The 25,346-nt window shown below is 37.5% G+C and overlaps 1 protein-coding gene across 1 annotated transcript; it reads right to left on the bottom strand.

The window, feature by feature from the left end:
* Nucleotides 1-258: 258 nt before the first annotated feature.
* On the bottom strand, nt 259-15,465 carry LOC105477333 (ameloblastin). Its single transcript, XM_071092674.1, has 13 exons — nt 15,348-15,465; nt 14,339-14,407; nt 10,638-10,688; nt 9,301-9,348; nt 8,064-8,174; nt 6,091-6,327; nt 4,890-4,928; nt 4,715-4,753; nt 4,542-4,580; nt 4,234-4,293; nt 4,092-4,136; nt 3,632-3,676; nt 259-1,362 (listed from the first exon to the last, which is right to left on the bottom strand). The coding sequence occupies exons 1-13, from the start codon at nt 15,360-15,362 to the stop codon at nt 817-819; spliced, it is 1,344 nt and encodes a 447-aa protein (XP_070948775.1). The 5' UTR covers nt 15,363-15,465; the 3' UTR covers nt 259-816.
* Between the last annotated feature and the right edge of the window lie 9,881 nt (nt 15,466-25,346).

Genomic DNA, 25,346 nt, shown 5'->3' with positions numbered 1-25,346 from the left:
TAAAGTAATTGAGCTTGGTCTAGGGTTTTGTCATGGTGATTGTCTACTTGTCAGTCATGTTCATCGTAAGCTTTGAAGGAAGGGACTATATCTCTGATACCTTGCACTGCACCCAGGACATGAATATTCAGTAAAGTTCTGATGAAAGAATGAATGAATTGAATACAATGAGTTAAAGAGTAGCAAAGGTAGAGGATGAGTATGCTTTTCTTGAACCATTTAAATATATATAAATAATAAGCATACAATTCCTGAAAATTTCAGTGAGAAAAATTCTTTATTTAAAATAGGCTAGATTTTTTATACTAGATTAAATAAAATACTCTATAAATGAGACTTTTAAATTCAATTATACCAAACCCAGTAATACCAGTCAGGAGTTTTCCACCAATCCCCATTTAATAAAGTTTAAATGAATTAGCTTAGAATTATGAGGATATTTGCCTTTGCTTAGAGAAAAAAGCAGTGCCACATTTCCTGAATATAATAGTGTCATGCTAGTAAGAGAAATTCTGTAATGCTTAAGACAGCTAAGAAAAAGTGATGATTAAATGCTGAGACCCTTAGACCCTTGCTCTGATGTTATTAATAGTGTTTCTAAATCACAGAGACAATTGACAGATTTTATTTCAACAAGATATTGAAAGCAAGAAGGGGACCTACACTATTTCTAGCCACTTGTATTTATTAATATATGCTTAGCGCTTTTAATGCCTTTGCTGCAGAAGGGTAATAAGTGTTTTAGCAAAAAGGTACACTGTGGGGACAAAGCTGGGAAGCTTGTGCATACAGAAAGTAGCTAATATCTTAGAGCTGTCAGGGCTCTTGGAAATGCCACGCATCATACATCATCTCGGGCTCCTGGGCTCTGTTTCCTGGCATGGATGTTTGCAGAGAGTTTGGGGCCATTGTGGTATCCATGGTTACTTCATCCTGGAAATCCACGGATGTGGTCATGTCAGCATCGTAGGTCCTATAAACATCAGCTAATTCAGGGGTCATCAGTGGGTCAGCACCTGCTGGGGTGACGCTAGGGAGTCCCTTCATCTTCCCTGAAGGGCTCCTTGGCAGGCTGGGAACATCATCCTTAGGGAGAGCAAGGAGTCCTGCATGGGCAACAGGTTCTAGCTCTGTAAGGAAAGCTGGGTTTTCTGGATCGTCTGGGTTGGCCTCCGGCATAGGGGAGCCTTGTGCACCTCCTTCTCCCTTCTCAGGGCCTTTGGTCGCAGCCACTGGGGAGTCAAATTCCAGAGTGAAGTCACCGCCCATAGCTGGCTTGTGGGGCATTCCCCCCAAGCTGGACCTCATGCCTCCAAATCCTGGAAATATGGCTTCATAGGCCATTGGGTCTCCTCTCCCGCCCTGGAAAAAAGACATTCGTTAAAGATGCCATTATCACATGCTATTAACTATACCATGCAACTCTACCTGGTCACATTCACCAAGGATCTCTAAAAAACTGGTAGAGAATAGGAAGTTGGCTGATAGCTTTGTGTAAGCTCATTTCTCACTAAACTGGCTTTGAAACATAATGAAGAGGATTCTGCACTTATCTGGGTGGATCTTGGCGTGATCTCCACAAGAGGGAGATAACAGGGCAGAAGCAAGACTTGAGGCAAAGTGAGTTTGAATTTAATTTTAAGAAAACGAGTAGTTGAAGTGAGTACTACCATCACAAAACAAATAAGAACTGAAACTCATAACTGCATTTGTTGAGGGAGAATCTTGTCAATGGCATTTTTCAGTGTACCCCAAATGAAGTTCCATGTACGTTTTTTTTTTTTTTTTTCTTTTAGGGGTCTCATTGTATGGCCCAGGCTACTGGTCCAGAACTCCTAGGCTCAAGTGATCTTCCTGCCTCAGCCTCCCTAGTAGCTGGGATTACAGGGGCGAGACACTGCACCCAGCTAAGACTTAAATTTTTTTAAAGCACAAAGTTTAAGAAAAAAATTTGGCTTCCATGGAGTAACTAAAATATTTTCTTCCTGTGGACAAACAGAATTCCAGAACTGACCATGTTTCTTTTTCTACCTTTGCTGCCAGAAATATGGGGTCCAAAATCTTAGGCTGTTTGTAGCAATTGAGCAGGACTGTGTGACTTGCATATCTGTATTCTGATTTTCTTGAAATTATGACTCATTTTAAATCCTACCTTCAACTTTTTGGTTATATTTATTGTGTGTTTTTCACAAGCTCTGCAAAATCTTTTGGGAATGAGGCAGAATAGAAATAATTAATATTATATGATGGCAATTAACACTTACTTGAATTTTGAACTTCCAGTGACTTGTATTGGTGTTATATAGATACAATACTCTTTCCTTCTCCTTTCTCCTGACTCTTCATTCTTTCTCAGCTTTCACATCATCTCCAGGGATGATACTGTGAAAGCCTGGACTGGGCTAACTGCCCTTCCTCTCTGACTCTTTCTCTGTAATAAAACTGTTATTGCTTTTATCCCACGATTTTGACATTAGATATCTGCCCTTGTACCTATCTTTTCCATTCAGTAGACTGTAAGTTCCTTGAAAACAAGATTTTTTTTTTTTTTAAATTTATTATTATTATTTTTTTAGCAGGGTCTTGCTCTGTTGCCTAGGCTGGAGTGCAGCGGCGTGATCTCAGCTCATTGAAACCTCTGCCTCCCAGGTTCAAGTGACTCTCCTGCCTCAGCCTCCTGAGTAGCTGCAACTACAGGCTTGAGCCCCTAAACCCGGCTGATTTTTCTATTTTTAGTGGAGACGGGGTTTTACCATGTTGGCCAGGCTAGTCTCAAACTCCTGATCTCAGGTGATCCACCTGCCTTGACCTCCCAAAGTGCTGGGATTATAGGCGTGGCCACTGCGCCCAGCCAAAAACAAGAATCTTACCTTGTTTTGTTTATAGTATTTTGCTATGTGTGTGGCACATGGAAGGCACACAAAAATACTGATATGTAATTTTTCTTTCACAGATAATATGTGTGTTTGTTAACTCGAAAGAATCTGTAGTTGACAATGATTTGTTAATTCAATATAGCTTTTGTTTGTCTTGCCTTGTGCTCTAACAAATGTAACAGATAAAAAATTTCTTAGGAAAAGAGTTGTACGACTTTATTGATCTCAAATCCTAAACTTGCATGGATAATGATAACATAATACTAGTATATGCTCATTGACAATGCACGTTGACATTTAAAATAATCACATTTTAAACTTGGTTTTCTTTTGCTTTTTGATCTTTCAATTCTGAGATCTGAAGTACTTGTAATGCTGTTGAATTTGATGTTTTGAGGGACCAAATGGTCCGAGAAAGAACAAGAACTCTGTATGAACCACATGTATCTTTTTGGTTTGAAGTGTTTATAGTTCAACGACGGCCTTTCAAGTGGAGGTTTCTCCTCTGTTCATCTACAAGCAATGGGCAAAACTCTATGCTCAAGAATAGTTATCACCCAGAAATGAAAGACTACATAGGAAACATGATGAAATCTTTGGATACTGCTTCAGACTTAAGCTTAGTTTTTGGAGTGGAAAAATCTGAGTCCCATGCTCATTTGGTGACATTCATGGCAGACGTCTCTTGCAGCCAGTCATAAGTGACTGTTCTTCCCTGGCCACTATTTTAAGAAGAGTTAGAAGACATTACTCACTGCCATTTCTTCAGAACTCATGATGCCAAGTCTGGCAGGGGCATTCTGTTCAAAAAGAAATATTGCATCAAAGTACGAACCAGCTACCTTCTTATCTACTTAAGACAAAGTTAAAAGTTATTTAGTTTTCACTTAAGCCTTAATATTAATGCTGTGTACAGAGGTAAAGTGGAGAGGTGAGTCATTATGGAATAAATGTAGTCAACTTGGATAATTCAGAGCTAAAATTTATTTTTTCTTTAATACCCTTGTGTGTGCGCGCGCGCGTGTGTGTGTGTGTGTGTGTGTGTAGCCAAGATTATCCAAATAGGAAACTTGCCTCCTTAATATTTCAGTTACTAATGTAGGCGTTCAGAGAATGTTTATTTGGAATCTCTTGTGTGAGACCTAGATTTTATAATTGTAGCTCTTAAGATAAAATTTAATTAAAAACAATACTTTTTATAGAATATGGACTTACCAGTTGATTTGCTCCAAAAGGCATGTAAAACATTCCTGGATAAAGCTAAATAAAATACAATCATTATCACAAAATGCATTTTCCAATGGAAAAACTTTTAAGTAAATTGCAAACAGAGATGTGGTATTAAAAAAAAACTTACTGGAGATTGTTTATTTTGTGGCATTGGTCCCCGAGAAATCAAACGCGCTATTTGGAAAATCTTTAAATGGTGGAAAACAGAATAAGTAATTCACATAGGCAAATCCCCATTATAGTAATTTTTGAGTCACATGAAACACATTTTCAGATGGATTAGTATAGAAATAAGTATTTAATATTTAAGAAAACAAAGGAATCCATTATACTTCATATTCATGGATTAATGGGACAATGAAAAAATTCACTCTTCTTTTTTGAAATATAGAGACAGTTTTTACGACAAAGTGTCTCATTGAGATCTGTACTTACTGATGGACCTTGTGGATCAGGAAAATCCAATCCTGGGAGCTATGTTACAGATAAATATTAAAATTATCAGTCAAAAAATGAACAAAATAGATAAAAGCAAATAAAAGATAGACAAAGTGAACAAATAAAATAAAAACAAAAAATAGAAGTGTCTCATTGAGATCTGTACTTACTGATGGACCTTGTGGATCAGGAAAATCCATTCTTGGGAGCTATATCATAGGTAAATATTAAAATTATCATAAAAATGAATAAAATAGATAAATACAAATACAAATTAAAAATAGACAAAGTGAACAAATAAAAAAAGTAAAATACAGAAAGTGTCTCATTGAGATCTGTACTTACTGATGGACCTTGTGGATCAGCAAAATCTATTCTTGGGAGCTATATCATAGGTAAATATTAAAATTATCATAAAAATGAATAAAATAGATAAATACAAATACAAATTAAAAATAGACAAAGTGAACAAATAAAAAAAGTAAAATACAGAAAGTGTCTCATTGAGATCTGTACTTACTGGTGGACCTTGTGGATCAGCAACATCTGCTCCTGGGAGCTATATCACAGATAAATATTAAAATTATCAGTCAAAAAATTAACAAAATAGACAACAAGAAAATAAAAAAATAGACAAAGTGACATTAAAAATGAAAAAATTGACGAAGTGAACTGATCACATGATTATCTTGTTTGCAATTACAGTAAAACAAAATGAGTTTCATTATTTTACTTTCTTTCAGTGTTTTGGGAGGTATGACCCGAGAGTTTGCAATGGTCTTTTACTAACATTACTCAAATGTACCAGCAGGGGAATGAGGTACATCTATCATGGCTTTGCTATCTCTTGCAGATTAGAAAGTAATGAATTTTGGAACGGGAACATACCTGGTTGGTTTGAACCCTGGCTCTGCCACTTAGTTTTTGTGTACTCCTGGGCCAATTTTGTAACTTCTCAAAGTCTGTCTTCCTTTCTTTAAAAAGACTGATAATATGTATTTTTATAGGATGGTAGGCAGGATGGTATGGGGGAATGACACATGCCCACAACATACTGGTTACATGGTACCTTCCTTTTCTTTTACCCATTACACTTTTCTCTACATTATTACAAGACACTTTTTGCATAGTTGTCACCTTTCTGTCAGACAGATAATAATGGAAAATCCTACTTGTTATGCTGAGGGATCAATCACTTTTCTCAGTCTTTCCAACACCAAAAAAAGAACAGTGATAGGAAACCTGGACTTCTCTGGGGTTTTATTCTATTTCCTATGGAAGTTTTCATCTTTTGCAACTAAGAAACCCAGTTTTATAGGCACAGGATCTTTTAGAATCCATGCCCTGTCTCTGATGGCAAAAGATAGGAATGGATATTTATGTTTTACTCAAAAAATAAATCTCAGATATGGAAGACTGATTAAGAATATATTTATATCATGTATTATGCCTGAAGGCTACGATTATTTAAAAGTGCCCTGCAAATTAGTTTTCTTCTATTAGGTTAGCTGGTGACTCTGATCTGACTTCGAGAGAAAGGAAGTACCTCAGGCTTTGGTGGCTTATCTGATGGTGCCACCTGCTGCTGAACCAGAGGCAGTTCTCCTTCCTGCAAGAGCAGCTGTCCCAGGTGAATTGGAGGCTGAAGTGCTTCTTTCTGTGCTGTGGCCTCGTCGGCGGTTGCAGCAGCGGCCTGGAGGAAAGGTTTCAGTCCTGGCTGTTGAGGCTTCAAGGATGGCTGTGATGGGAGAGGTGGGGGATGCACAGGCAAAGAATATTCATACTGCAGAGAAATTTGAAAAGAGTGTCAGGAAGGGATGGCTCATTAAACAACGGTGCCTAGAATTTCTAAACAAAGGGGCTTGGGGCACTTTCTATCTGGAAGGGAGGCTAGGGGACTTGTCTTGAAGTTGAGTTTACATAGGAAGCACCAGTTAGTGTTAATGTTGTTTGGGGAGGTCTTGCGTGTGCCTCCCCTACCTGCTTTGGGACCAACATTGCTCATGAAGGTGAAGCTACATGAACCTCCTGGTAGGATGAGACATGTCCTTCTCTAAGTTCTCATAGCTGTCTGTATGTATCTGTATCTTTATTTTACCACTTTCTCATTGGATGGTAATTATTTGTTATAAATCTTTGTCCCCCAGTCAATGGAGAGAGAATGATATGTCTTGTTTCTCTTTATAGCCCCTGTACATAACATAGCTCCTAACAAGTGCCTGGCCCATGGTGAGTACCTAGTATATTTTTCAAATTAATGAAAGCATAAAGCATAATTAATTAAAATGCCAATCAAATTCTTGCAACATGGAAATTCACTTTGGAAACAAGTGAAGAAACAGTCACCATTAACATAATTTATTGTCCTACTAAATGGGACCTCGTGGTAATGCTCCTGCTGTGGAAGACCACCTGGAACTAAAATTCCCTGTTAATCTTGGTTCTGAGTCCATATATTAAATGAAAAAATTCCCTGTTAAAATCACCATGTTTTGTTGCTTCTTCTAGAAATTACTTGTGGCGAATGGCTCCCTATTGTTTGTAGAATGATTGCAAACTCCTCAGACCAGCAAGGAAGTCTCACAACAATTCGGGGCTCTGCTTTGCCTCTCCAGTCCTCACCCCTCTCTGAGCTCACATCTCACAATTCAGCACTTTGAAATATGTTGTCTTGTCCTATCTGAAATTTCACAATCCTTGGAGCCATTTGTAAATGTCTTCACTTTTACTACCAAATCACAATTTGGTTTATGTATTTATTAGGCACCTAATCAATAATGGTTAACAGATTGATATATTTATTGACTTCTGTAGGGTTCATGATGTTGTATTTTTTTAAATTTCTTAATTTTTTTTTGAGACAGAGTCTCACTCTATTGCCCAGGTTGGAGTGCAGTGGCACAATCTCGGCTCACTGCAGCCTCTGCCTCCTGGGTTCAAGCGATTCTCCTGCCTCAGCCTCCTGAGAGTAGCTGAGATTACAGGTGCCTGCCGCCATGCCCGGCTAATTTTTGTATTTTTAGTAGAGACGGGGTTTCACCATGTTGGCCAGGCTGGTCTTGAACTCCTCACCTCAAGTGATCCATCCACCTTGGCCTCCCAAAGTGCTGGGATTACAGGCATGAGCCATCGCACCTGGCTATGGTGTTTTAACCAGGATTATTGTCATCATTTGAAATTAGCCTTTGAGTAATTATTTAGGAAATCTTGATTCAAATGAAAATTGTCCAGGGTGTAGCCTGCTTCGATTTTTGAGGATTGTTTGCTGATATCTTTAACATAGGTCTCATATTTTGGAGGCTGTATCTTCCTATTTTAAATAAATATGCAAATAGTTTCAAATTTAAAAATATTTCTTAAACACTAAAAGCAGTTATAGGCTTTGATTTATTTGGCACGAGAATAATTTTTTGTTAATGCTAGGACTTGGCTATTGCTAATTTATCACAACTCAAGGAAGGCAAGTAAGAAGAGGTTTTAAAGCCTGAGGTTTCAAACATATTGATGCTATTCACTCACCTGTTGAGTTTCATGTTCCCTTGGCCTCATCCATGGAGGAGAGGAATGTGGTGGGAGGAGACCGTGCATCCACAAAGAATTAAGTGATTTCCCAAAGCCAAATCTAGAATACTAAAGACATGGATAAAAAAAGGCATGCTTATATTTAAATGTTAAATATAACATTGGTTATATTTGGTTTTCTTTTCTTTTCTTTTCTTTTTTTTTTTTTTTGAGATGGAAACTCGCTCTGTCACCAGGCTGGAGTGCAGTGGGCGATCTTGGCTCACAGCATCCGCCTCCTGGGTTCAAGCAATTCTCCTGCCTCAGCCTCCTGTGTAGCTGGGACTACAGGCACGCACCATCACGCCCAGCTAATTTTTGTATTTTTAGTAGAGACGGGGTTTCACCATGCTGGCCAGGATGGTCTTGGTCTCTTGACCTCATGATCCGCCCGCCTCGGCCTCCCAAAGTGCTGGAATTACAGGCGTGAGCCACTGCGCCCAGCCAGGTTTTCATTTTCTAAAAAATCAACAGATAGTGTAAATATAGCAAAAGCAAAAGTGGTGTTGCTTAATTTAAAATGGATAGGTATGGTTGGACATGGTGGCTCATGCCTCTAATCCCAGCACTTTGGGAGGCTGAGGTGGGTGGATCACCTGAGGTCATGAGTTCGAGATCAGCCTAGCAACATGGTGAAATCCCGTCTCTACTAAAAAATACAAAAATTAGCCTGGAATGGTGGCAGATGCCTGTGATCCCAGCTACTTGGGAGGCTGAGACAGGAGAATAGCTTGAACCCAGGAGGCGGAGGTTGCAGTGAGCTGAGATCGCACCACTGCACTTCAGCCTGGGCCACAGAGCGATACTCTGTCTAAATAAATAAATAATAAATAAAAATAAATCAAATGGATAGGTAAACTCTTCCTTTCAATGAACTTAAATTTCATTTTGAGCTAGTCTGCAATATTTCCATAAACTTGTTTGAGATTTAGATTTTTTAAGCACTTATGTTTTGTGCCATATAATAAAATTAATACTGCACAAAAATATTCTTTTTTTAACTAAATAAAATTCAATACTATTTTTATTTTTCCCTGTCACTCTATCTTATTTTGTTTTAGGCTCTCATTCACTTCTTGGTTCTTCCAATATTTAGTATATTGTCTATTCATAAATAAATTTAATGAATTATAATGCTGCTGCTAATATTAACACTAGCACCACCATGAATACTTGCAATAAGAAATATGATTACCTGAGAAAGTGTGTTTAATCCTTGCAGACTTCCCAACTGTCTCATTGTCTATCAAGAAAAAAGTGGGTTACTGTTTATCACATATGCTGTGTTTGACACAACTGATTTCTCGTGATATTTGACATTATCAACACAAAGTTTGATGTGGATCAGTTTAACAAAATGAAAGTAGACACAAATCATCATCGAAAGGTGGAAATATTAAATTTGGTTCTGCCATTGTTATTATTACTGCTATTAAAATAATGCAGTTGCTTTTATCATTAATTAAAGGAGAAAAAGTATTATTTAAGTGGAGGTTACATTGAAACATGGGAAAATAGCTCATTCCACTGAAATATAAATGTAATTGTGAGGAATTTGCTTCATTGACTCTTTTCTCCCCATTTATTTTACTTTGCCCCTTACAAGTTCAGCCAGAAGAGGAATTTGAAACAAACAAATAAATAAAACTTTTACCTCTTTCTCAAACAATAAATCTTTCAAAATATTAAATATAGAGACTATTGAAAGAAATGTTAAGTATCTGGATAGATTATCGAGAATTCCACCATTTCAACAGAAAGTCAATTTCACTTTTTTCATGGGAAGAGATTCAGAATGCTTTGGATTGAGTTTAAGCTAAAAAAGAAAAAAATCCCTCAGTGTAATTAGCTTCCATGTGAAGTAAGCGTCTAGCTCAAATAGGTATTGATTGCCCCCAGCTTACCATGACACACGGGAATTTCACAAGACCTTGTGAAAAATTTTTAATCTTATAAATATCTTTCTATATATAACTGTCAATATTTTTCATTGACATGACCAAAATTTCTGTTTTGCTGGGGTTTTCTAAACAGAATATATATTATATGAGAACTGCAATAAGACAAATACACTGTACAACTTATACAGGAAGTATCATAGTACAATGTTAATGCTATTTTCCAGACTTATAAAAAATTAAATTTTGTACAGGTACATTTATTTCATGAGAACTTTGTCATGTAAGATAGTATAAGGAGCAGGACTAAAAGTAAACTGTGAGTAAAGAGCAATGTATTTTAATTAATGTAGTAATTTTATTAATATGTATATTCTATATAAGGCATTAAGTATTAATATTGCTTTTGTTTGCATAGAAATAATGTTCTAAAAAGTAAAACACCTGAGAGTTTAAAATTGCAGTAGAATTATAAGACAAAACTCTAGTAAATGTCATAATTTTTCTAGCACTCCTCAGGATAACAGCCACAAACTTCTGGCTAGGAAAACTGAGAAACACACCACCATATTTCTCCTGTATCACAAATATACCAATGTAAAGTTAATATGTAAAAAACTCTGGCAATACATACCTCAAGGCTCAAACTAGCCATACCCGGTGTTCCAGTTTGCTGAGGAAAGAACTGAATGAAAATAAGAATAATTTTGAGTCTCATTGGTACAAAACTTCCTTCAATGCCCATTGGGCATAGGATATTGCTCCAGTACATAAGGGCTACCTGAGGGGCCACCATTTTGGTTTATTATGCAAATAACTTGAGTGCTTGGGCAGAATGAAGAAGAGCATAAGTTATTTGGGAGAATCAACACAGTATTTGAAAATTTTGCTCCCACCTGCATCATCTATCCTTTGTCTGCATCTTAATGCTTCGTTGCTTTAAAAGCAAAATATGATTTAAAGTTACACACAAGGAGAAGTAGAATAAAGCAACAAAATAGAAAACTACTAGTACTTTATATTCTTAAAAAATTACCACAGAAAAAAGTAAAGGGGACAAACTCAAGCTGAATTTTCATGTGCTTTTGACAAATCTACATGATTTTGGTTTACCAGATGTGGCATGGGATCATGACATTCAGAAAAATCATATGCAAAATCTAACTTGATTCCTATTCAAAGGACTTCAGCAAATTCTCTACGATTTTTAGTGAAAGATTATTTTATGTATAAACCTACTATATTTTGGGATCATATCAAAGATTTTTTTTCCTTTAATAAAAAGCATTCTAGCACAAAATACTACTATACTTAACGTGTTCACTTAAAAGTTGTTCAAAAATATACCTATCTATACAATTAATTTTTTAAAATGTAAGATATTTTCCTTTCCTTTTTTTTTTTTCCCCAAGACTAAGTTTCACTCTGTCACCCAGGCTGGAGTGCAGTAGCGTGATCTCGGCTCACTGCAACCTCTGCCTGCCGGGTCCAAGCAATTCTCCTCCCATGTAGCTGGGATTACAGGTGTGCGCCACCAAGTCTGGCTAATTTTTGTATTTTTAGTAGAGATAGAGTTTCACCATGTTAGCCAGGCTGGTCTTGAACTCCTGAGCTCAAGTGATCCACCCACCTCGGCCTCCCAAAGTGCTGGGATTACAGACATGAGCCACTGCACCTGGCTTCCTTTTTTTAAAAAATAGAGATGGGGGTCTCACTATGTTGCCCAGGCTTGTCTTGAACTCCTGAGCTCAAGTAATCCTCCTGCCTTAGCCTCCCAAAGTGCTGGGATGATAGGCATGAGTCACCATGACCAGCCTTTTCCTTTTTTTTTTTTGTTGTTGTTAAAGATATTTTTCTTTCGAAACCAAGCCTTATTACTTTACACAAATACCAGTAGAAAACATGGAGAATGGAAGAGTAGGAATTAGAGTAAATTGGATTTTGAGAGTCTCTGGTTCTTCGGATACTCTCACTTTCTAAGACCAAGGGGTTGTAATGCCATCTTTCCTTCAGTTATACCACAAGGATTTATGGAATGTTTACTAAACATATTGGTATTATTTTTCCTTTATGAGTAAGAAGTTAAAGAATTACACCCCCTACTTTTTCACCCCCAACCTTTTTCATATAAGTAAAATCCCACCTTCTGGGTCATGGTGAGAATTTCCTTAAATAATTCAGTTTTGGACAAGAATGGAGGGAAAGGGCCAGGCACGGAGGCTCACGCCTGTAATCCCAGCACTTTGGGAGGCCGAGGTGGGCAGATCATGAGGTCAGGAATTTGAGAACAGCCTGGCCAACATGGCGAAACCCTGTCTCTGCTAAACATACAAAAATTAGCTGGGTGTGGTGGTGGGCACCTGTAATGCCAGCTACTTGGGAGGCTGAGGCAGGAGAATCGCTTGAACCCAGGAGGAGGAGGTGGCAGTGAGCTGAGATCTCAGCATTGAACTCCAGCCTGGGCAACAAAGCCAGATTTAAAAAAAAAAAAAAAAAAAAAAGAAAAGAAAAAGAAAAAGAATAGAGGGAAAGGCATTATAAATGTGTAGCAAATACTCTGGGTAGGAAAATACTCTGGGTAGGTAGCTGTATAGACAGGAAGGGTGATTGTGCATGTACGTGTGTATGTGGTGGGTAGCTTGTTGAGAATTTGGGGGAATCGTGAGAGCGGGACTTTCCTCCCCACTATTTGCCAGTGCATAAATAACACATCTTGGATTGAACCACAGAACAAAGTGTACTTTGCTTTCCATCTGCTCTAAGTCATGAATTAAAGAATATTTACACGAATGTATACAGATAGGGGATACATTTCTCATGCAGAATTAACAGGAGAAGAACATCTGATCTGACAAGCAATTGGTTGGCAATAATAAGCAATTGTTCTGTTCCTCAGAGCGGACCCAGTTGATTCAGGTGTGGATCATTACAGGTTCAAAGAACACCAATGTGTTAGACCGATGGTGAATGACTGAGGCTGATCTCAACGTCAGTATCATACAAAGGTAAGCTAGGGTGGCACCCTCAAGTTTTCTTTCATTTAAAATTCACCTTGTGTGATGAAACAGGGACTCTATTTTTATTTGTGGAATTAAGGTTTTCATCATTAGAATCAGGTTTCATCCTTTTTCTCCATTTCCATTCTCTTTCACTAAAACACTTTAAGAAAACCAAATAGCTAACCTTTTCTTTCAGGGCATTAAAATATTCTAAAGTTCATTTGAGGCCAACTATGAGCTCCTGGAGGTAAGAGATCATGTCTTATTTACTTTAATTTTTCCAATGCCCAGCACATTGCTGGATGCATGGCGGCTGCTCAGTATATATTTGCTAAATGCATATAGCAGCCAAATAAAGTTTTTGTGATAACAGAATTGCATGCTGATGGCTGGAGTAGTTCAGTGTTCAAAAGATTGTGTTTGTATGAGATCATTTCAATATATACTAGAATGCATCAGGTGTGGGACTGTAATACACAGTTAGCCCCATCACTATGATATGTTTTGATTTATGAAACTTCAGCTCTCAGTCACACAATTTTTGCTTACAAGGTAAATTTGCTAGTTAATTACTAGCTTCAAATAGAATTATCTAGCTGAGTTTTGTAACCATAGAAATTTGGAGATGGTTCTTTTTGAAATGAAGAAAATGTACTTTTCTTTTTCAGAGAAATTTCCTCTTTCCATTTCAACTTTATACTGATAGCAAGAAGTTGATAATAAAATTTCGCCATGCATTGTACAGACTAAGTCTTTTAACTTTGAATGAGTGGAATAAGATCTAGAAATTGTTTTGGGACTATTTTAAATAACTTTTCAGTAGAAATATCATAAGCCTCACTTACTGCTTTTTTTTTTTTTTTTTTTTGAGATGGAGTCTCACTGTGTCGCCCAGGCTGGAGTGCAGTGATGCAATCTTGGCTTACTGCAACCTCCACCTCCCGGGTTCAAGCAATGCTCCTGCCTCAGCCTCCCAAGTAGCTGGGATTACAGGTGCACACCACTATGCCCGGCTAACTTTTGTATTTTTAGTAGAGACAGGGTTTCGCATGTTGGCTAGGCTGATCTTGAGCTCCTCACCTCAGGTGATCCGCCTGCCTCAGCCTCCCAAAGTACTGGGATTACAGGGGTGAGCCACCAAGTCCAGCTATCACTTACCGCTTTTGGATTGCAAGACTGACATCTGAGCGACTATGGCTTTTGACTCAATGGGACTACACCACTGGATTACATCAAGTGAGTCTATGCGTGGACTCTCAGTCCAAATCCCTTCAGCGTTGTCTGGAGTCCAACAATCAAGAACCTCTTCTGGGACACACTCTAAAGACTGACTTACCGGCACTGCAAAACTCATTTCCAGGAGGCATAGGATCAGTATCAGGTCCTTCATTTTGAAAAGTGGAATCTAAAACATAATTAAGTTGGAGAATTAAATCAGATTAATTTTTATTCAGAATGGTTAAAAGGCAATTTTTGAAAATGAGCCTGAGTCTCTGCTCTTCCAAAAACAACCAGGATAAAGGTTAGAAGAACAAAATAAAAAACTAACTTGTATGTAGTAGTTTCTGAAATAAATGGACAAGCAATTAAAAAATATCTAAGCACTTTTTAAATGGATCTACAGCCTGAATAAATATGTAGGAACAACCTCCATCGATATCCTATAAGTGCTATGTTTCATTCATAAAATGAATTATGAATTTAAAATCCTTCCCACTAAGTAAAATATTGGTCTACCAGGTATTATTCACAGAAGTTTATACTTTGCTTACCCTTTGGGATACATTTTGAAATGCATGTGAAATGTAATGCACCTAACAGTCATTTTATAACAAACCTTTATTTGCAGGAATAGAGGGTATATCATTGCATGTTTAGTTTAGGTAATGTACGTAACCATTCCAAAACTTATCTTTTCAAATGAGAGTAAATTGGCTATCTTAATTTCCTTTGATGTTAGTGGAAAATATGTTTCAAATTTAGCTTTCCTCTTCCTAAAATGAATTATCTTTTAAAATTTATTCTATAAATTCAAAAAGCTCTTTATTCTGACATGAATAGAGATCTGAATAGCCAAGAAATTTACTCATCTTCTAATATTACAAAAAATTAGGCAGTATAATAAAAAATAGTTAAAAAAATACAGTCTATAGATAAAAGTCTTTTTTTTTTCTTAGTTGAATGGGTGTTAGGCATGTCATCTCTTAACATGTTAATGGATTACAACAAGCAATAATTCAGCTACGGGTGACAAATGAAGATAAATCCTCTTTGTAAAAGCTGTCTGGAGATAGGAAAAAAAGAATTTACAGGAAACACATGGAAATCATAAAATCCCATTTTACCTTAGATGCTGACATGCACTGTGCTCTCAGGGCCTGATGATGCCAACCAAGATAGTTCTAAGAAAAGAAGATTAAAATTTTTTTCAGGACTGTGCGTGGGACTTGCTCTGTACCTCTCATTCAGGGAAGATTAGAAACCTTTATTTAAAGTGCCAATCCACCAATCAAAGTGAAGCAAAATGGCTGGGGGGCGGGGGCGGGGAGGTTGGCGGGGCGGGAATCTCTGCTCCTGCAATTAGTCCACAACCTTTTATTGCATGCAGGGACATTGGCCCAGTAGGGTCTCATTATTTTTAATTGTACTGCAGCCCCTGTACTTATTCAGAGAACTTGATAGCAGGGAAGGCAGTAAAGGAATAATGGACATAGGCTCTGAAGACAATTATTTTGGTGAGCTGGGGGAAATATATGTAAAATAGATGCAAAACAAACCATTATCTGTTTTGTGCTGGTTTTATCTGCAGATAAAGCTAGTGACCCAATGCTAGCATTATTCAGATTTTCACCCTCCTGTTTGTTGCAGTAAAAGTAACTACCCTCCTTCCCCCTCAGCACACACAGAGTCTGAAAGAAAACATTAAAATGTTAGATGGATAATGAATGTGTGTGATTTCTTTCTTGAATTTCCTAGATATTTTCATATCTGGAGATAATTGATTAGAGACAGCCAAGCTTTTGTAAGAAACTACAATTGGACCCTCTGCAAGAATCAGGTTTACTTCAGGTAAAACTTTGGTGCATTTAAAAAAAAATTTGTGGGGACAGGGACATAAATCAGAACATTCTCTATGAACTAAATCAATCGGCACAAGTGTCAGTTCACACTTTCCAGGCATTAGTATCAAGCCAGGTTAATAAGACATATTTCGATCATTTAAAAGGTTAACATCAACACAGACTGGTTTTTCTCCATGAACAGATAACATCTTGAATGTGGATTGTATATCAGCTGCTTTTGTTACTTCTCTGCCCATCCTTGTCTTTCCAAAGTTGTGATTTCAGATATGGTAGGGATAAGCATTTAAGATTAGTTTCTGAAGAAGGGATGAGTCAGTACACTCTTTAGAGAAGTAGGGATCTTGTCAATTACAGGGAACATTGAGGAAGCTGGTATTTTGAGAAAGGTGTATCCATACCCAAATGTAGGCCTAACAGCTTCAAATAATGTTATCTTAGAAGCTGCTCCTGAAAACCTCTGTGTTCCACTGATACCAGAATTATCTTTAGAATAAAAAGAAATGAAGAATGTGAATGTGTTTTGCAAACAGCAAAATGTTATTGTTAATGAAAAGTATTATTTTTGCATGCTCTCTACGGTGCTTGATGCAGTCCCTTAATCTCTTTCTTTTTTTTTTTTTTTTTTTTTTTGAGACGGAGTCTCGCTCTGTCGCCGGGGCTGGAGCGCAGTGGCCGGATCTCAGCTCACTGCAAGCTCCGCCTCCTGGGTTCACGCCATTCTCCTGCCTCAGCCTCCCGAGTAGCTGGGACCACAGGCACCCGCCACTTCGCCCGGCTAGTTTTTTGTATTTTCTAGTAGAGACGGGGTTTCACCGTATTAGCCAGGATGGTCTCTATCTCCTGACCTCGTGATCCGCCCGTCTCGGCCTCCCAAAGTGCTGGGATTACAGGCTTGAGCCACCGCGCCCGGCCAATCTCTTTCTTTCGAGCCCCAGTTTCTTCTTCTGTTATGTAAGGATAATAATTAATGACCAGAAGCTTGTCTTTTTTTTTTGAGATGGAGTCTTGCTCTGTTGCCCAGGCTGGAGTGCAGTGGCGTGATCTCAGCTCACTACAACCTCTGCCTCCTGGGTTCAAGCGACTCTACTGCCTCAGCCTCCTGTGCAGCTACGATTACAGGCCCGCGCCACCATGCCCAGCTAATTTGTTTTGTATTTTTACTAGAGACAGGGTTTCCCCATGTTGGCCAGGCTGGTCTGAAACTACTGACCTCAGGTGATCCACCTGCCTCGGCCTCCCAAAGTGCTGGGACTACAGGCGTGAGCCACCACGCCCAGCCTGAGCTTGTCCTAAAGATTGGTGAGATGGTGAAGATGCAGCAGCTGCCGTTTATTGGGTGCTGAATGAATGAGTTGATAGTCCTTTTGGTAGGAGAAACTACATGAAATATGAGACCGCAAGAACAGTGTGTGTGTGTGTGTGTGTGTGTGTGTGTGTGTGCATGTGTTGGAGGAGGAGGAGTGCTGGCAGCTAGGTTCATAAGCTCCAATGAGGTAGAGAAGGGACCTGATGGAGGACATTTTCTCTGCGTGGAAGTCGATGCTGAATCCATAGGAACGAGCTTCTTCGTTGGCTACAACACTGGGAAACAGTGTGTATATGTCTTCTAAAGTTTATAAACATGATCATGACACACTAATAACGATGTTTTGGTAGGATTCTTATGTTCTGCTTTGCTTTTAAGTCAAATATCCAGTATATCATACACACTGTTGCTTCTTCCTTTGTTAAATGTCACACTCCATTCTGGCTTATTGACTTCCAGGTGTTTATCTGGTAGTTTATTTCTCCTCCAATATCCTGCACACCAACACTAGACTTATCTTCCTAAAATACCGGTTTTGGCATTTCACTGCCCCACTCAAAAACTATGTAAGGATCTCCAAGGCTATCAGATAAAGTTCACGCTCTGTAACTAGACAGTCAATTTAACATTTCAGTTCATCTTTCCAATCTTGTTTCCCACTTTGCATGAGACAGTGTGCATTCATATTGTAATAATGATTGTAATCAGTTGGAGTTGGTTTCATTTCTTCAGCTAATAAACAGTTTTTTTTTGTCTGATTTTATGGGATGTATGTTATTGGGAAAGTTGGTAGATATAGTACTAATTTATCAGATGAAAAATTTTTCTATTCCAAGGAAATCTGGAAATTAGTATGAATGTATGAATGACTTTTTGACAGTGATTATAGGTATTAAGGAAATTACCATAGCTGATGGAAACCATGTTATGTTGGCCAAGACCATACCTGTATGAAGAACAATCAGAGAGTCAGTCTTAAGAAAATGCTTGTGTCTGGAGTACAGCAAAATAAAAAAAAAACTCGAGGTGACAAAAGATGTGAGACACATGAAGAGACATAGGCTGTAGAAAAAGTTACAATGAAAAATTTAGAGCAACAAGATTTGGCAGAATATGTTAGTAAAGTGGTTGAGAGCACAGCTGTTTAAATCCCCTCTGTAATACTCACTGGTCATATGACATTGAATGAGCCACTATATAATCTTCATGTAGTTTTTTTTTTTTTTTTTTAATTTTTTTGAGACAGAGTCTCACTCTGTCATCCAGGCTGGAATGCAGTGGCACGATCTTGGCTCACTGCAACCTCCGCTTCCCAGGTTCCTGCGATTCTCATGCTTTAGCCTCTTGAGTAGCTGGGACTATGGGCACGTGTCGCCACACCCAGCTAATTTTTGTATTTTTAGTAGAGGTGGGGTTTCACCATGTTGGGCAGGCTGGTATGGAACTCCTAGCGTCAAGTGATCTGCCCACCTTGGCCTCCCAAAGTGTTGGGATTACAGGCATTAGCCACTGTGCCTGGCCTCCTTTTCTCCATGTGTATATATATATATGGAGAGAGAGAGAGAGAGAGAGAGAGAGAGAATGAGAGAGAGAGAGAGTTTCTCTCTTGTTGCCCAAGCTGGAGTGCAATGGCGCGATCTTGGATCACTGCAACCTTCGCCTCCTGGGTTCAAGTGAGTTTCCTGTCTCAGGCTCTTGAGTAGCTGAGATTACAGGCGTCCACCACCATGCCCAGCTAATTTTTTGTATTTTTAGTAGAGATGAGGTTCCACCATGTTGGCCTGGCTGGTCACGAACTCCTGACCTCAGGTGATCCACCCACCTCGGCCTCTCAAAGTGCTGGGATTACAGGTGTGAGCCACTGCACCCAGCCTCATATAATATTTTTATTTGTGAAACGTGGTCTACCATAGGTCAGCATTAATTTAATTTAAATACAAAATATAAAGTGCTTAGCACACTAGCTGGTAGCCAAGAAATGTTCAGTGATCATGAGTTATTATCATTCTTGTGGAAATGAAATATGAAGGCTAAAAATCTGCTTCATGTTAAAATTTTTTCCCAGCTTTATTGAGGTATAATTGATATACAATAATTGCACATATTTAATGTTTACATCTTGATGAGTTTAAACATATGCATATACCCTTGATACCAACATTACAACTAAGATAATAGACATATCCATTACCTCCAAAAATTTCCTTGTGTTCTTTTGTGTGTGTGTGCTTTTTTATTAAGTAGTAAGAACATTGAACAAGAAATCTATCCTCCTAACAGATTTTTAAGTGCACAATATAGTATTGTTAACTATGGGCATATTGTTGTCCAGCAAATCTCTAGAACTTACTCATCTTGCATAACAGAAATTTTATACTCATTGAAGAACAATTCTCCATTTCTACCTTCCCCCAGCCTCTGGCAACCACTATTCTTTGCTTCTGTGAGTCTGACTATTTTAGATCCCTCATATAAGTGGAATCATGCAGTATCTGTCTTTTTGTGACTGGCTTATTTCATCTGGCATAATGTCTTCTAGGTTCATCCACGTTGTCACAAATGGCAGGACTTTCTTCTTTTTAAGGCTGAATAATATTCCATTGTATATATATTTTCCATTTTCTTTATCCATTCATCTGTCGGTGGTCATTTGAGTCATTTCCATATCTTGGCTTTTGTAAATAACGCTGCAATGAACAGAGGGTTTTGTCTAGACTTTTTTCTTGCCTCTTTACAACTTGTTTTGCAAAGTCATAGTCAAATTTGACCTCTTCTGTGACTCCTTCCCCCACTTTCCACTCCACTGTGATTTTTCCCTTCTCTGAATTCCAACTATGTGTCATTCATACACTACATTGTGACACCTTGCTCATTGAAGATCTTTAACATTTACTCTGTATGTGGTCTTCTAACTTTTTGGATATGGCTTTCATGTCTAACATTCCTGTGAGGTAGAAACCACCCAGTCTTCTAATTTGCTTCATTTGATGTTCTATGTGCATCATAATATTAATAGCTGATACATGGGTAGCACTTACTGTGGACAGGTGATAATTTGACTGTTTTACATATATTAATTTATTTAATCCTCACAAGAACTTCAGGAAACAGTGACTCTTCCACTTTCTATCCACAATACAACAAAACTATAGAGAGGTCAAGTAAATTGCCTGAAGTGACACAGTCAGTAAGTGCTAGAAGTAGCATTTAGACTCAAGTATCTGGCTTTGAGTCTTTGCTTTTATGCACTATGTCAACATGAATTAGTTACCCACTGGCAAATGACATGGACCAATCAATCACTGACAGATGCAAAGGAGAGTACCACATACACCTTGTCTATAGAGAATTTATCAGAACTGCAGATAATGTTAGAAGACATTGTTTTTAATTAGTTTCCATTTATTTTGTAATAAAGATCAAGAACCAGAAAAACAACATAGTGATGATGATACAAATATAAAAGAAGACAAATTAGACAGAATTTTACTACCTCATCAACCTAAAAAATTATTTTTTCTTACAGTACTTACTCATGTTAAATTCATGTTTAACATAGTTATGATTATAGTGTAAATATGATTTTGTATTGGTCTTTATGTGCTTACCATTACGTCATAAATATTGACATGTTGCTGCAGAGATAAATATTATATTTTTAATTGTCTGGATAATATATCTTCAAGTCGATGCTTAGGACTGCTGTTTTTTTTTATTATTACTATTATACTTTAAGTTCTAGGGTACATGTGCACAACGTGCAGGTTTGTTACATATGTATACATGTGCCATGTTGGTGTGCTGCACCCATTAACTCGTCATTTACATTAGGTATATCTCCTAATGCTATGCCTCCCCCCTCCCCCCACCCCATGACAGGTCCCGGTGTGTGATGTTCCCCATCCTGTGGCTTAGGACCTTTGTTTTTCAACCTTTGGTTGTTTCTAATTTTTTACAATGATTATTTTAATTAGTAAAGATTCAAAACATTTTTTACGTTTTTGAATTATTTTCTTGGTATAATTTACCATGAATATGATTTCTAGTTAATATGTGTATTTTTATGACTTTTGATAAGTATTGCTGAATTATCTAAGTTTATAGCCTACTAATAATTCATCTATACCAGTTTTACCACAACTTTGCCAGAATTTGCTCATTTAATTAATTTTTCCCCTCATAAATTAATTGGTATTATGCACTATTTCATTGGTGTTTTAATTTATATTTCTTTGATCATCACCAAGGTTAAATATTTTCTTTACATATTTATTTACTAACTATATTCAATTTTTTTGTAAACTGTTAATGTTTTTGTTTATTAGTCACAAGAGAATTTGTATGTGTTTTCTGTATCATTGAGCATATATTATACAACATTTTATGTAACATATGAATGGATCTTTTATCATGTTTGATGTAAATTTTTTGATAGACATTAAAATAAAAATTTAAGTTAAAATACCTTTCTTGGAAGGCTTCCTAGTTCACAGTAACTTCTCAGGTAGTATACTTCATAAATACTTCTTGGAGTCAGGCTGATGTCATTTTTTGCCCCTGCTGCCTTCTTTCATGGTAGATTCCAAAGTCACATACCTGGAAACTCTGACACTGAACAAATCTGGCATTGGTCCTTTACAAACAGAGGAGTTTTTAGCAGAAATATATGCCATTGATACAGTAGCTCTTGGCAGCTTGTCAAGTAAAACACCCACTTGCTTTGTGTGTTAAAATGATGATTCATTTGTTTCTGTCCTGGATTATTATCTGCTGTTTGTACCTGTAGTAAGCCCATGTAGCAGGACTTTCGGAAGAAAAGAGTTAACCACAAGCCAACACAAAATGACTTCAGCTTTTCACACATGGACCCTTCATGATTACAACAGAATCAGTTTTATAGCAGAAGTGGTATTTGGGTTTGCTCGGCCCAAAAGTTTTTGGTGTAAATAACTGAAAAGCAAGTCAGGCACATGTCCTGTGCTGTCACTTAACTGCTGAGTTTGTTAAAGAAGCATTTACTAAAAGCTATGAAGAGACGATTATATTAAGTTTAATGGAGGTAAAAAGAGAAATTCAGACTCATTAACAAAAAAATGTTATAGTCTAGTTGGAGAAACAATACATGACATTGCCACATGAGCTGTCATGAGACTTATTACGGAAAAAACGTGTAAAAGAAGATAGGGTATGAATTGCTTAATTGCTAAGAGCATGAGTTTTGGGGATCAGACTGCTTAGTTGAGATAGAGTGTCATGATTCTCTAGCTGTGTGTCCTGGACAAGTTATTTTATCATGTGGTACCTCAGTTTCCTCATCTGTAAAAGAGTGTTAATAAAGGAGCCTACATAGGAATAAATGAAATAATGCACTAAAGTGCTTAGAACAGTTCCTGATACATTAGAAGCATACAATTAATGCAAATGATTATTGATTTAGTATAAATATTGGAAGGGTGTCAAATAAGGAGGTTACTAGAATGAAATAGGCTTAATTATAGAAGTATTCTTGTAGAAGGTGTTTTAATACAGGATTGCCAGGGATGAAAAGTATATACTGATATGTATAAGGTAAAAGACTCTTCCATATTGAAGGAATGATCCATGAAAAGAAATGAACTGGATCCATAATGGTGACAGAAAAGCAAATTGGCTGAGTTTAAGTGCTAATAGGAATTTAGTGAAAAATGTATCTAATTGGTAGGACATGATACGATCACAATGTCAAACATGCTGAAACCTCAGTTTTTCCTTTTGGAAGATGGATATGGTAATAACTGCCTAGGAGAACATGAAGTAAAGAAGAGTATCTTTACCTTTTTTTTTTTGCATGTAAGCTACATGTAGACAAATAATAGTACCATGAAAATTAAAAGTTTTATTCTAACGTGTGGATTTTTTTGTTTCCATAATGTAAAAATCTGATATTTGGATATCTATATATGTGTGTATAACGTATGTAATTTATATGAAAAACAATAGATTGTATTTATCGAGTCTTTTCTATGTTCTAGGACCTGGGCATTTATTTCGCCTAATCCTTACAACAATCCCATAAGGCAAGTAATATCGTTAAATCATACAGCCAGTAAGCAGTCTGGATTCAGCCCAGATCTGTCTGATGATGGAACCAAATTGTACCAAATGGTTCAAAATTTCTCTATGGGAAAAAGCTAAATGTATAAAAGGAATTAATTGGATGTTTGAATTTCAGTACAACTTAAATGAGAAGTAGAAGATCAGTAATGGAGGCTAGTGTGGTGGGAGAGGACTGAATGGGAAAAAGCCATAGGAGATGGAATTGTATAGAATCTCAGAGGCCACAGTAATGGCTTTGGCTTTTACTCTGAGTGAGGTAGGAAGCCATTGGAGGGTCGTGAGCAGAGGAGGAACATGATTTATCTGACCTAACATTTTATTTACTTACATTTATTTATTTATTTTGAGATGGAGTCTTGCTCTGTTGCCCAGGCTGGAGTGGAGTAGTGTGATCTTGGCTCACTGCAACCTCCACCTCCTGGTTCAAGTGATTCTCCTGCGTCAGCCTCCTGAGTAGCTAGGTTTACAGGCACTGCACCACCACACCCAGCTAATTTTTTTTTTTTTTTTGTATTTCTGGTAGAGACAGGGTTTCACCACATTAGCCAGGCTGGTCTCCAACTCCTGACCTCAGGCAATCCTCCTACCTTGGCCTCCCAAAGTGCTGGGCTCACAGGTGTGAGCCTCTGCGCCCCACTGGACCTAACATTTTAGAAGGACCATTCTGGCTGCATTTGATAGACTGAAGGAGATCAAAGGAGGAAGCACAGAGATGGGTTAGGAGGGATTGCAGTGATTCAGCTGAAAGATGATGATGGTTTGGGCTAGAGTGGTAGCAGTGGGAGCACTGAAATATGATTGATTGCATTCTGGATATTTTTTTCTAGAATTTATTGATGGAGTATATGTAGGGTGTGAGGGAAAGACAGAACCCAAGGGTGGCATAGTATTTATCAAGTGCGCTTATACATCACTAGTATGGATGTCATTTATCTTTAAATGCAGCTATCTGGAACATATTCAACTTAGAAATAAGTCTCTTAGAAATAAGCAAAACAAGTCTCTTCAAAGCCAGCAAAACAGAGCGCACATTGCACTAACATCATGTACTCATAAAAGACTTGGTTCCTCTTCATTCATATCTGAGTTACAGTTCAAATTAATGTCATCATTTTATCTTTTCTTATAAGATATTAGAAACAGTAAATCAGAAGGGAAAGAGAAGTGTTTCCAGATCTAGAAAAACTTCTAGTCACCAGAAATAATAGCTGATGCCAAGAATAAAGACAAAAACAACTAAAACAAAATAAAAACATAAAAAGCAGAGAGCCCGAGGATACTCTGTACAGGACCTAATGTTTCTCGCCACCCTAGAAGCCTCTGTTAAAATAGGAATGGGTGTTTGTAATGGTCATTGTGCCATTAAAATCAGGGTAGATTATATTATGAATTTTTTGGTCAAAGAGGCAGGGAGGTAACATTGTATATGTTTTGCCTTTAAAATAATGAAATGTGTTGGAGTTCCTTCTCCTCATCAATTTCTAGGGCAAGCACAGTCAATATTCTGCTAGATGTACAGAGGTCTGATTCTGAATTATGATCTCCTTCTCCACCCTAGAGAGCTGGCTTACAAACCAGAAGAAAGTATAGAGGGCCTTTCCACTTCATTTTCTCTTAAAATTGGAACATAGCTCAAGCCCCATCAATGAATTCTGTTTTCTTTTTTTCTGGAGTCTTTCTTAACACATTCCAAAGGCCTACAGATGCCCCCAAAGCTCTCAATAAGCTTCAAAGACCCCTAAGACCGAATTCCTTCAAATCTTTGTTTTAAGTCAATACTGCAGACTAAAAAGCCATACATTTTATTTTTTTAGTCAGATATTTCAATACCATTTATTAAATAATCTATCATTTTTCCA

The sequence above is a fragment of the Macaca nemestrina genome, chromosome 3 (genome assembly GCF_043159975.1).
Source record: "Macaca nemestrina isolate mMacNem1 chromosome 3, mMacNem.hap1, whole genome shotgun sequence".
Classification (NCBI taxonomy): Eukaryota; Metazoa; Chordata; class Mammalia; order Primates; family Cercopithecidae; genus Macaca; species Macaca nemestrina.
This window is presented reverse-complemented; position numbering and strand designations above follow the sequence as displayed.

Bases quoted from the DNA above. Each gene is read 5' to 3' on its own strand.
- LOC105477333 (XM_071092674.1), bottom strand. The intron at 4,754-4,889 runs GTAAGTACAGAT...CCTATGATATAG, and splicing joins CTGATCCACAAGGTCCATCA to CTCCCAAGAATGGATTTTCC. The intron at 4,294-4,541 runs GTAAGTACAGAT...CACCATTTAAAG, and splicing joins CTGATCCACAAGGTCCATCA to ATTTTCCAAATAGCGCGTTT.